This window comes from Etheostoma cragini, chromosome 8 (genome assembly GCF_013103735.1).
Source record: "Etheostoma cragini isolate CJK2018 chromosome 8, CSU_Ecrag_1.0, whole genome shotgun sequence".
NCBI classification, from domain to species: Eukaryota; Metazoa; Chordata; class Actinopteri; order Perciformes; family Percidae; genus Etheostoma; species Etheostoma cragini.
In genome coordinates this window covers 16,276,732-16,290,713 of record NC_048414.1, presented here as the reverse complement: position 1 = coordinate 16,290,713, position 13,982 = coordinate 16,276,732, and the positions used below count along the sequence as shown (strand labels likewise).

The 13,982-nt window shown below is 41.5% G+C and overlaps 1 protein-coding gene across 3 annotated transcripts in view; it reads right to left on the bottom strand.

Moving 5' to 3' along the window:
• Nucleotides 1-13,982, bottom strand: part of kcnq1.2 (potassium voltage-gated channel, KQT-like subfamily, member 1.2) — a 189,486-nt gene that overhangs the window by 62,215 nt on the left and 113,289 nt on the right. For all 3 annotated transcript variants that reach the window (XM_034879092.1, XM_034879094.1, XM_034879093.1), the window contains 3 exons: nucleotides 3,911-3,986; nucleotides 2,871-2,965; nucleotides 1,078-1,118 (listed from right to left, as the gene is read on the bottom strand). In XM_034879092.1, coding sequence (XP_034734983.1) covers nucleotides 1,078-1,118; nucleotides 2,871-2,965; nucleotides 3,911-3,986 — 212 coding nt within the window. The remainder of the gene's footprint in view (nucleotides 1-1,077; nucleotides 1,119-2,870; nucleotides 2,966-3,910; nucleotides 3,987-13,982) is intronic.

Below are 13,982 nucleotides of genomic sequence, written 5' to 3'. Positions count from 1 at the left end.
AGCAATACATTTGGCTTGATGGAAAAAATGTACCACCGAGTTTCATGGTGGTTTTTGCAAAAACACAAAAATTGACAAAAAAAAGTACATTTGGTCAAACTCAGATCAATTTCTGCCATCACACATTACAAACATAATATTGTCATTTACAGAAAGAACCCTGAAGGCTTTTGCGGGTACCGGTCACAGAGGCAGCCCCCTACTGCAATGTCAACAGTAAATACATGTCAGAAAGAGTTATTTAGCCTTGCAACACAAATTAACTCTTGAACTGAGTTCAGGTAGGTTAAGCCTCCCTTATATCCGTGGATCTGCATTAGCAACACAGTATTTTCAGAGAATATATCTTAGGACAAGTGTAAAAACTCTTCATTAGTGTTTTCACAGATGTGTATAATTCAATGTGTGAGTACAACCATTCCTTCATAGTATTCGTCTGGATGGATTTTTGTATGGAATGTGTGTGGCGTAGCTTTGGAGAGTACGCAAAGTTGGAGGGTACAGGGCTTCTTAGTTCAGTCCCTTGTCTAAGTGTTCTACTGTTTAACCATGTTGTTGGTGACAAGGGTCAGCCAAGAGATGTTTACTAACGAACTGGGAATTGGACCACAAGGAAAATTTCGAGAGAGATAACAAAGGAATAACTCATTAACTTCCATTAGTTGTAACTTTATACGGATCTTGATAATCAAACTACATTGCCATTTTTTCCCCATTTTATTCACTCATCATGACGTTATGCACAGGTTATCTTCCTGTTTACTAAGTCAGTTGTGGTTCATAAATGGACCCACATTATACATGTTGATGCAACAAATAATTTCTTCAGGACTAATGTATACTTAGTGAACTATTTGCTTAAATCAGAAATTAAATGAATACATACTCACAGATATGGAAACACACATGTAAACTTACCCACATTCAAACAAAGACATATGCACAGACATCAGGGAGCTCTTTCTCTCTTATTTAGTCTGGCACAGCTTGTATATATGTCAGGTGTAAACACACAGATGGAGTGAGGAGTGATGGCTGTCTATTAGATGAAGACTCTTATGTTTTCTGTGTATTTACCTGGAAGAAACATTCCCGGCTTCCCCAGTGTGCCATCGAGCCTGGGGAAAAAGACAAAAAAAAACATGAATTAGATTGAGAAAGTAAAAAACACTTGCCAGATATAGAGGGGATTCAGTTGAGTAAACATCACTTTATTTCAGCTCATGAACAAAACAGTATAATAATATAAGCAAATTTATACAGCCAATAAAAAAGAAGAAATGGCGTCAGCTTGAGCGGTATTCACTAATTACTGCTTTCAGGGGAAAAAAACACATGCGAGTTAAAAGGATAAATAAATGAATGCTATGTTCATTCTACATTTCAAACTTTCAAAACAAACAATGAGACTTGTAAGAGGTTTCACTTGCACATGTAGACTGTTAGTCATCAAACAATTTGCTGAAGCAGTTCAATAAGCACTGAAAAAATCCTTGTCTCCTTTTCATTACCCCAGCAGTCACTTTAACATTATCTCATTTAAGTTGGTGACCTATTTGATGCAAAGCAGTGACTTCATTATCATGGTGTCAGTTGTGACGAGTGCTTTTTTATTTTTTGAATGTGATGGTATTAGTTTATTTTAGAGTTGCAAAGTATATTACAATAAATCACAGCTTAAATTTTTATGAGAAACACTACCAAATATACTAGAACTGTGATTATAGAAGACTCTTGGCTCCATGATTCTTTGTATGGAACATTTACATTACTGCAGTTAGTTATAAATTATACTAAATAATACAAGTATTTTCTTGATTTACTGATACATTATGATGCCCTGCTGCTTTCAAAAAGTTCACAGTACACTAGCTGGTTCAGTTGAATTACTGCATAAAAGGTCCACGTGACGTACATAAGATGGACCCAATTTATTGCCTAGGCAACCTTCTTCATGGGAGAGTGTACAAAAGCAGAGAAAATGTGCTAGAAAAGCACAAAAGGGTTTTACTTTTGTGGGGACTGGGCTTCATCACAGCTTAACAAAAAACAACAAGGTGTAACAAATCAGAGACCAGCAGTAAGAACAGTAACAAACTGTACTGCAAATACTGAAAGCTGAATAGAGACATTTGTAATGAAGCATATGCCTACAGCTAAGGTAGGACAAATAGAAACACAAATGTTCATGGTACAATGTGACAGTTCCAAGCTAATGGATGCCATACTGTGCCAATGGAAAATGGTATAAGACAACATTGGCCAAGATGTTAACACGATCAACTTTGTTTTAAAATGAGATTATATTTTTTGTGTTGTCTTTTTCCTTCTGCTTGTGACTACAAAGTGGTATCCAGCATAATGGTGCCAAAAATTAAAACAAAAAAAAGCTTACAGGTATCCTGCCACACAAAACTGTTCTACCTGCATTTTTTGAAATATGTTAGGTCCATATGTGTTTGTGTTATGTCGTGAATGTGAAAACGAACTGCTACCTCTTCTGTCAGCTCTAGCCACTGAAAATAAATAGGCGGAAAAATCAGACAATTACAAAAGCTGGTCAGTCTGACGTCATGCTGCCTGAGCTCATTACTATTCATGAGCTCGCCCAGTTGAGCTGGGTAAAGGATGCTGATAGCCAGGCTCTCAGTGGCTAGCTGTTACCCAATCAGAGTCAGAATCTTCTTGGAGGTTTTCTATACCACACTGGAATGGCTTGAAACAAGGTAACCAAGGCATTTTTTCCATGGTAGAACTTCAGACGTTACCACTAAGTACTGACATACGTGTTGCAGGGCACCTTTAAATCCACCAAGACAAAGTTAGTGACAGAACTAAGAAAGAGCATGAAACAAGGTCGAAGACACCACCTTCTTTGCAGTTCCTTGATGCGGACCATCATGTTGAGGTGACCCTGGGAATACTGCTCGATCACGTCCCGCACATCATAGGGCTTCCGTGCTTGCTGTGGATCACACACACCGGGACACAAAAGCCATTGTCAACCATAGCCGCTCAGTTGCCCAGTCCCTCAAAACATCCCCAACCCCCTTGGGTGCAAAGGGTTCATTGTTAACTCAATGTGTGTGTGGAGGTGTTTGTGTGTGTGTGTGTGTGTGTGTGTGTGTGTGTGTGTGTGCCAGGCATGGTTATGTAGAAAGCAATGGTGTTAAGTACTTTTCACATCTTTGTTTAGTGTGATGTGGATACAAGCAGCATCAGAAAGAACCCAGTGAACTCTTTAGGGTCTCCTTAGTATACATAGAAGTATAGCCTCTCCAGCTGAGATCACTTAGGCCATAATTGAAAACATATAGAACACTTGGAAATGGTAAGAATACACACAGGAATCATTCGACAATAACATGAAGCATGAAAATGATGGCCAAAGTATCGCAAACATAAAATAATTTACCGCACAAAATATTTTAATATAATTCCACTACCTCAAGTGCTGTGTGAGGCCATGTCCTGCTGTGTGTAAGTCTATTTTTGTAGGTGTGTATTTTGTGAGTGCAGCACAGTAAGTCAATTCCTACTGTTGCCCCAGAGACGGTTTGAGTAGACTTCCCTTGATACTACGCCTGAACTGAAGTGCGCACAAAGAAGACATGCAGGTGCAAGTTTCAGGCATTTACACACAAACACACACATACACACGTACACGTGCACAGCTGATATATGCCCTTCGGGTTCCCCCCGCTCATCCTGTATAACCGCACAAACACTACACTACACTACACCACACACACAAACACACACATACATACAAACACACACACACACACACACACACACACACACACACTCTTCTCTCACTCCCAATCTGTCTCTGTCTTTATCTCTGTATCTATCCGATCCTTAACTCAATAGAAATGCTCACCCCTCCTCTGGATTATCTTTTGCTTACCTGAAATTTCTTCCTGGCAACAAAGTACTGCATTCTGCGGAGGACTTTTACAGCCGATCTCTGTGCATGGGACAACCTGCGACAGAAAGAGAGACTGAGTTAGGCTGAGTTGACAGGATTCCTTGTTGTACAAGCTGAGTTGCAAAAGAAATGAAAAAAAAGACAAGGAAGGCTGCACGCTCCAAACCAAGTCTAATTGGCTCTTGCTGCATTCAAGAATCATGGGACAATGTGTGTACCATGCAACAGCAAAACATGTGGCCCTGAAAGGAAAGCTCACTCACAGAAAGGTATGCATTCATGTCCACAAAAAAGTGTCAGAACAGATTAACCCCTGCTGTGTATCGGTGCTTGCCTCATTGGTCACAACTGATTCTGCAACATGGTGCAGTGAAACAGAAACACATGGCATGTGTGTGTGCGTGTGCGTGTGTTAAGGCGGCTCTCTGGGTGCTTTGGCTTGGTGCTCAAGTTTTTGTCAGAAAATGCCAAAACATGACCTCGGATATGTGACAGTAGCATGTTATGTGACAATAGATAAGGAGAAAACTCACAATGGCTCTCAAACAGAAAATGAATGACATCGTTATGTCAAAGTCTATGTAGATAGTGGGTAAGAAACGTTTCTCTCAAACTGCATCCCGATTAAAGGACACACACCCACTTGCACACCCACAACACACAAATACACACACACACACACACACAAACACACACTCACACTATCCTCCCCCTCCCCAAATAAGGGTCTTGTGGAGTCAACAAGTCGCTCTGAGGTCTCAATTAGGCGGAGGGACAACAAAAGAACTTAAAAGACAATGCGTTGACATGGGACCATAAAACATATACATCAAAGGCTGTTGGGCTGCTGTCTTTTTTCCTGCCCTCCATGCGAGGTCTGCCCAAGCTATAAGAACAAATGCAAACAAACAATGCCAAACATAAAGACCATGAGGCCCCATCCCCCACCTCCTTGCTCTCCATAGTCAATCAGGAGAGGGATGTGTTTTTTTGGGACTCTGAGTTTTGAGCATAATTGGTAAAGAAAACACTTGTAGGAAACAAAAAACATGTGCGGTTTTGATCATTGTACAACTGTACCCCACTCCCTCCTTGCCCTCCTCCCGTTTCCTGTGTTTGACACAAATGCGCACACATGTTCATTGGGTAAGTAAGATAAAAGAATAACACGGAGGGTTTTAGTCCAACACTAACGTCTCCTCCACTCCATTAAACATTTGGCACACAGAAACTGAAGGAATGTAATTCCCACATCTCTCTGCTGATGCTGCCCTTCAAACACTTGCTGGCTCTGGCTCTGCCTCCTACTCTTCGCCTTCCGCCTCCCCTCTCTCTTCTCTCCTCTTCGTGTTTGTGCAGAAGTCTGTTGTATATTCGACACCCAGTGTATCCTGGGGTCTCCTCTTGAGTCAGCAAAGCTTAGATCTTGCCCACGACAACTTCAATATATTTTCTATTGTCCTGCACTCTATGATTCATTCTTTATGTGAAAGGCTGGTTGTGTTTTTTTTTCTTCTCTTACAGATTAAACCCCTACTCCTCCTCAACAGACTCGCTATTCTTCATTAGGTCAACTGTAGAAGTCATGTACAAGCTGGAGTCATGGACTGGCCTTGTCCCTCTCTGGAAAATCTATGACAGATTTAGCCCCATGGCCTCCCCTGGACTCTTCTCTCTTAATAAGTTTTCTCTTTTTTTCATTTTCTGATGGTCACTTTGGAGATCTCTGAGTTGTCAATGGCAACTCCCTCCCTCCCACCCCCTTGACTCTTTATTTGGCAGGGGACTGTCAAATATCCTGTGCTTCCATGGTGTGTTGCAATAACCTCAGAGTCAGTCAGGGGAGAGAAGCCTTAGACATCAATGTGCTACAATCAGGTCCCGGCCAGACTGCTGGCCTGTGTGTGTGTGTGTGTGTGTGTGTGTGTGTGTGTGTGTGTGTGTGTGTGTGTGTGTGTGTGTGTGTGTGTGTGTGTGTGCGCGCGCGCGCGTTCGTTAGTGTGTGTGCTTCTCTGTGTGTGAAAGATAAGCTTTATGGCTGGTGCTTTGGTCCATCAAAGAGATGTGCTCCTCTGTTCGCTTCAAAAACAGACATCCCTTTATCATATATTGGAAGGATAAGATGACTACATTCTTTTAGGAATGTTTGATCTAAAAGAGATGGCATGCCAGAGGGTGTCGTGGTAAGAATTATAAGTGAGACACTATATTGTAACAGCTAAGTTTCTCCATTCAATGAGGGTTTTAAATGAATGCGCTTCTAAGCGATTCTAAGGCAAGACATTTACCCATGTGGATTTCCGTAGAAGGGTTTGTCTCGTGGGAAATTAAACCAGCTCTGAAAGTGGTTTACACGGGACGTTTAACCCAACTTTGTTTTTCTCAGACCACCTCCACACTAAGCAAGCTAAATCTGAAGATGCTTATTACTTGTTAAAATACTATGTATCCTCACAAGCATTTCAGGATTTTAAGATATCCATTTACAGAACTAGAATCAAATGTATGACCAAGTAAGTTACAGCTACAAGGCATTTCCCTTGGTGGTAGGTGCAAACAAAAACATACTTATTAATGTTATGTGTAACATGTTATGTTACCTAACATACTTAACTTTACATTTTAGTGAAAAACCAAAACAATGGGTTAACAGCTCAATGTCTTTTCTGTTCTTCTATTTCATTTTGGTCGGCAGACCGCCAAAGTGTACATCACCTATGCTGTGTGACCACAGAGCTGAAGTTACATATTCTTTTCTTAATTACATATATTTATGATTCTGGTTAAAGACAGCTGACCGCAGCTCATGACTTGTACAGTCATTTCTGTGCTGCTGCACTGAGACATCCAAAATCACTATTTTTTGGTTGCAAACTGTCTTTCCATGCTTGAGCTCCGTTTCACTCTCACACCCTCTGTTTTCCTCCTTCCTCGTCGTTCTGTCTCCTACTGAGTGTTTCTGACTTTCTCATTTTCTTTGACTTGACTCAACTGCCCCCATCCAGCAAGATGCAGCTAGTTAAATATGGCGTCTGATACAACCATTTCTGTCCCCCTCAGATCAACGGACACTGATCAAGACACGCTGGAGACAATGGCAGCAACCAAGCCACATCAAAGCCCAGTGCCCATTAAGAGCTGATGACAAAGAGAGAACAGAGAGAGCGAGCCATGTTTGATGTGTGTGGCTAGAGAGAGACAGAGACAGAGACACAGAGAGAGAGAGAGAGAGAGAGAGAGAGAGAGAGAGAGAGAGAGAAAGAAAGTAAGAGAGGCCAGAGATACTGTATATTTGCAATCACCCTATACGCCTGCAGTTCTATCACAAACACACTGTGAATCAACTGAATACTATGAAAGGACATGGTTGTGAATACACATGCCAAAACGAATCAAGCAAATGCAAATTAGTTCAGCTCTCTCATACATTCTTGTTCACACAGTACAGCCCACTATATACTGTATTTTGTTCTTGACTTTAGCATAGTTGGAAGGAAGTTTGAAAGAAATTGATATATACCTGGGATGTCCAGCATTAGATACTATGTTGCTTTTGCAAAGCATCCCTATGTAGATTGATGTCATACACATTCGGTCACCACATACTTCTAAAGGTACTATAAATGTGAAGGAAAGTCTCCCGTCTTTAAGCTTGTTAATGAATTCAATTAATGAAAATAACTCCTCTGAGAGAGATGGTCGACATCCTGGAGACCACAGAAAATGCCCCACCCATGTTTAATGTCTCACAACCTGTCATTATTTTAGGAGAACAGAGACAGACAGCGCTCGTTCCCACCACACGGAGAGAAGATTGGAGAGGAGCGCACGTTTATCAAATAGACTAATGACTGGTGAACTCTTCTTGACACGGCTCTAACTGCCAAATTAACTAATGATTTGGGCGAGGAGGTTTCCAGTTAGACAGCGGAGAAAATTAGAAACTACAGCCGTGGGAAAAAATCTTTTTGATAAGGTATGAAGACCACAAGGAACTAATATTCTAATCTGAATATTCTGTATATTGCAATATAGTAAGAAGTTAAATTGGGCTGGAGTGCGCCGGAGCACAGCTCCGCTATCTCAGGTCCACAACACACCCTGTCAGAGCTCAGCTCCGCTTCTTTCAGCACCAGATATCGTTATTCCACTTGAATTACTTTTCATCTCATGACTCCTGGCAAATACATGGCATTTGAGACTGAATAATAATGCTAATAATAATTAGCAAGACTACACAGAGACACCCAGGCTACATGGAATTATCCGACGTCATAATGTATTAATTTCTGCGTTCTCTGGTTCAGCACCCCGCCCACAGCCATCAAGGGAAAACTGTCACAATTCTAAGCGTAACAGCAACGTTACCATGGAAACCCACGAGTGGCTAGAGTGATCGAGCAGCTACCACCAAAGTCCTCTAGTCATCTTGAACCAAGATCTTCAACCTTTTTTTCTCTTTTTGACTTTTCTTTTTGACGTTTTCAAAAGTTTTTTTTGGGCCGAATCATCTATTTTATGGTCATGATTCATTTCGTAGTTGGCTGAATTGTACCAGACTTAAAACTCATTTTATCAACAGTTTAATGAAACGTTAACGGACGAAATTGAACAAAGGGAAAACAATACAACTAGGTAAAAAGCTGCTGTATGCTTAACATTTCAATTGAGCTATTGTTAATGTTAGCAAGCTCAGTAACATTAGCTAACATTAGCTACATTTAGTTTAGTGTTAAAAAATGCTATAAATCTATCTCTGTTAATTAAAAAAGATGAAACATAAGCTGATTGTATTCATTCAGACACTGAATCTATCATACATTTTTTCGGGGGGTAAGTTAATGCTGCAATTGCCATATCAAAAGAATGATAGAGAAGATGTAAGCCCAGATGTGTGCAGAATCAGTAATTTTGATGTATGGAACTATGCATTTAGTAGAAAAAAGAAAGAAAGGCACAACCAGCAGCCCAGCTCTCAGCAATGGCAGTGTTAGCAGCAGCAGCCCAGGATCAGCACACAGGTTGCCAATTTATTGGACTCTGGCCCAATATGAACCCTTCAAAACCAAATACTCATTAATTATCCTATCTAATAATCCACTGGGATGTGAAATATGCAGAGATGGAGGGTCACCAGATGTGCTAAGATCTGGTAAACAAATACATTTTTTATGGCGATATGGCAGAGTTAAACCGTATGGGGATACTAAAAACAAGCAGATGATATTGTTATGGAAAAAATATGTGAGCACGTAACATTGCATAGCCACAAAGTAACTGAGTCAATCTGTGAAAAAAAGAAGAAAGTACATTAGATGCCAACTTCCTTAAAGCACAACAAGAACAGCTGTGCACCACTGAGAAAGGGTTTACCAAAACACACACATACACAGATCAACACTTGCTCATTGACCTACAGCGCATGAAGGGTCTTATTATGGGGAGAGTTTTGCACACTAACGTCACATGCGCTGAGATTGTTCATTTCATTTCAAAAGAAATGAAACATGCTCTGATGACCAGCATTAGGAATACAAGGCCCAAAGTGTCCATCCTTATAGATGAGAGCATGGCAAAAAATCTTGTTTATTTGTATACCTTCACGCATCGATCCAAAATTCCGACCCACTCACTTTGTCTTAGAGGTTATTGAGCTGGAACAGATTACTGCAGTTGGCATCACTGATGCATTGCTCGAGTATCTCATGGACAATTGGTTAGATCATGTGTTTCTGAAGCAGTGCTTTCTTGGCCTCTGCTCAGATGGGGCATCGGTGATGCTGGGTGGAAAGGCAGGGGTGTATGCTAAGCTAAGCTACAGTGGTTGGCTGGGACTGCCTTAATCACAGGCTAGAGCTGTCAGTTGGGGATGCTGTAAGGAGCTATGTGGGAACCAACCACTTCACCAGTTTCCTGGATAAGCTGTACTGTCTTTATAGTCTGTCCCCAAAGAATGTGAGGGAACTGGATGAGGCTGCATCAGTAGTGGGCACACAGTTGAGAAAAATAGGTTGTGTGTTAAATGTGAGATAGGTTGTCTCTTCCAACAGGATAGTTGAGGCATTCCGGAACATGTATGGTGCTTTGCACCAGCACTTTTTTAGTGCTGGTAAAGATACATCCAGGACCTTGGCTGAAAGGTGCATGAATGACGGGCTTGCAGCTAAATTATAATCAGAGGGTTTTGTTGTCAATTTGGGACTAATGTTGGATGCTGTGGAAGAGCTTAAAGACGTGTCTGAGGCAATTCTCAGACCCTTTGTCTCTCAGAAGGGTTAAAAAAAAGGTAAACGACAGGCTGATGTTTTCTTAGCAATGACGGAGACACCAGGCGCTCATTACCAGATTGCCTGTCAGCATCTACAGGGTGGTGTTTTTAAGGGAGTTCCATTGAAAACTGGTCGAAGACAAATAAAAATTAATCACGAAAAGTTAGTTGTAGCATGTAGGTTGGTCCTAGAGAATGAGCTGGAGCTTTTGATCAAATAAATGTGACACCTGACACCTGGCCCTCTTCAGTTCCACTGCTGTATGGAGAACAAGAATTGAGGCAGCTGTGTGATAGTCTGACAATGGACTATCGTAGCGTCAAACAAGGTTTCAAGGACTACAAGGAAAACCCAAACATGGCAATAAAAGAGGGTCTTCTGAAACTGAAACACACAGCAGATACACTGACTATAAGCACCACTGACTGTGAAATGGTATTTTCAGCGATGAATACTATTTTTTCACTTCTGAGAAATCCGCTAAAGATTATCAATGTCCTCGTTGATGTTCATAAAATTAGTGGGTCCACCACCAGAGTTAACAAAGTTTGTTAGGAAGTGGGTGAGCAGACCATGCTGCTTGTAGACAAAGGCAACATAAACCAGAGGAGCCTGCCTTTACTCATATTTGGAAGCTGATGAATGCATAATTTGTAGTATGTGAATAACTAAATGTGTTATATTTAAAGTGTATCAAACATAACAGAAACTACCAAAGAAACTTGTTCATTTAAAACATTTTCCAAGGATGAAGTCCGTTGCCTGCCTGTTGACATTTATTTAAGGTAAAAAATACTAATAAAGTAAGTGAATTGTAAAGTATTTGTCTTTGTTTGAATAACTACCCAACTCGACCTTACACATTAATACCGGAAAAAGAGCCCCTTTGGTGTAAAAACACATTAAATCATTTTACGGTGGGATTTTGAATGATGACAATTCCCCGCAAATAAGGGCTCCCCCTTCCCAAAGAAACAATTTAACCACTGAATATAGTCAAAATAGTCCCTTGATAAACCCATGAATCCTACAGTCGATCCTCTTAAGATAGGCTCTTGCAATTCCTACAATTGACATCCAGAGCAGTCAAAAAGGAGTTTGGGACAAGGGCTACCTCATAGCTGTGACCACTAATTCAGGTTCTGAGGGTTAATGTTCCAGGCCTAAGGTGTAGCCTCAAGAGAAGGATGTGGCTGTTACTATTCTTCAAAGTAAGACTAATTAGAGAGTCGGGTAGATTTGGGGTTAATGATCACCTTTTTGGTGCCAGACCTTTGTTTGGTCTAAATGTTTAGCCTAAGCTGTGTTAGTAATTTTGGGAATGCATGTTAGTGAAAGGATTAGGATCAGAATTTATTTTCAGAGGTTTTGTGTCTATTCAGGTGCAGCTTTTTAGCTATGCGGTGTGGCTCGATGGCAGTGTCAGTCAGTTGATTAGTCAGTCAGTCATTCAACTATTAGTCCAGACTGAAATATCTCAACATCCTTCGTCACCATTATCATACTCTGTATCCTAGACGTTACACTTCAATGATTGCTCCGGTGCCGCAGGAAATAACACCGGATGCATGTATGTCCGTTTCTTTCCGCTTACTTTGTGATTGGCTTTTCAATGGTGGATGTATGAGGACTAAGGTTAACTGCTCCTCAGACCACTGCAGGGTAAATTGAGACAGCTGGCTAGACTATATGTACAATCTGAGTTTTCTCCCGCATGACTATTTTACAGTGACTCCGTGCAGACCTTAGCTCCACCCATGATAATTGTGATTGGTTTAAAGAAATGCCAACAAACCAGAGCAGGTTTTTTTCCCATCACAGAATGTTATGTGGAGTAGCCGGACCCTCCTCCGCTCCACACCGTGTGAATGGTCTCACATAGCTGTTAGCATGGCTATAGACTCTAACCCCCAAATTCCACTGGATGCGTAACGGCCGCGGATGGGCTTTGACAGCTGCAGTCTCGAGGACCCATGAGATCGCCGTAGCTGGGACGGAGTCAGGACGCAGCCATTCCGCAGTCAGTGAAAATACACACATTGACTTTAATGGAAACCTAATGGCTTCACCACTGTTCCAGAGCAGATCCGCAGCCGTATCCCACCCGGTGGAAATTGGGGGTTAGTCTGTGCTAAGGGGCAGTGCATGCCGAGTCAAAACATCCACTGTTGCCACCTGTGAGCCTGCACACCGGCAAATTTTAACACACATCATCTTAACGAACATCATCACTGTTATATATTACTGTTATTCTCTCTTTGGGTCAGCTTAACTTGTGTTTTTATGATTACGTTTAGGTTATACTTTACTGACACAAAAGTGTGATATTTTCCTGTTACTCTTATTGGTGCCAACACGTTCTAGTTTTTAAAGCTGTCCCACATATCAACTACAATCGAGAAGCCTAATAATGGATATTTAACAGGAGTAATGTATGACAGCAAATTACTTTTGGGAGCATTACTTGCGCCTCATTTTTGCTAGTACAAGCACAATTTCTGACTCAAGTATCTGTGTTTCAACTGTTTGTATATATTAGTATAAAAGCTAGGCTGACTGACATGTGGTGAGTCATGAGCCTTGCAAGAGGCCACGCACACAAATCCACATGCACCAGCATCTAGTATAAATGGAAGCAGGCAGGCATGCACATATATAGACATACATACCAATGCATGGACATCCAACACCTACAACTCCTCCCTGTTTAGACCAACATTCTTGAGGGTCTAGTGTGTTGGTATGTGTGTGGGTAATCGCGTGCATGTTATGAAGACAGGAGGGCGATTGGTTTCTCCAGTGGGGGAGGAGGGGGGGAGTTGGTAAAGAAGGATTTATAATGCATGCCCTAATAGGATTTGTTGCTGTTTAGGAGGATTAGGCATGTTAGAGAAAGAATCCATTTATTGCTGCCAGTCCACTTGCCTGGGTGGGGTGGTGAGATTTTTGGGGGTGGCTAGTGGTAAAATGAGGTTGGTGGGGGGTTGGGGTGGGGTGGGGGTGCCACCCCCTTCCACTAAAGCCCTCTGGACAGCACTCTGATAATCTAAGCACATGAGCCCAATGGTTGGTCATGTTAACAAACAAGCTGTTCATGTGTATGTTCAGGGACAATAAGCACCAACACGGCCTCCGGGTCTTCTGGAGGTGGCGGTCACAGACCTGCCCACGTTCAGCCTGGCTTAACCCTGGCTATGGACCCAGCAGGAGGACAGAGATGAAGAAAAGAAGAGAGAGCAATGGAGAAGAGAAGAAGAGAAAGAGAGAGAGAGATGGAAGGTGACCTTTGGGCTTTCTTAGTTAAGGGGCTTCCCTTTCATAAGCCAATGGGTTTAGATTATAAAACTGTGCTCCTTTCAAAAGAGCATTATTCTTTCATTCATGTGTGGCTGGGGCTACTTTGGGGGGCTGACTAACATTAAAGACTGCTGTTTAATTTCTACAGTGGTCAGCTTTTTGTTCCTGCTTTCAGCTATGGGAGGCCGGTTTGGTCACCATAATGGCCAATCCTTTGTGTCTGTTTGTGTATCAGAGAAAGAGAACTGAAACAAAAAAGTAAATGGGTAGAGGCAGCATTTTTTATCTGACAACATTTTCTTCAACATCCTAATCAATACGCAATCGAAGCATATCTTCTTGTTAAACTTGTTGAACATTGTTATCTCAGTGTGTTCAGTGGTTTGTAGTAAGTAAAACCATTACTGATAGAATGATAGAATGATACATATGTGAGAGTCCAGAGATAATGACTGTGTGGTCTCTTCTCTTTCTGTTAGCAATCA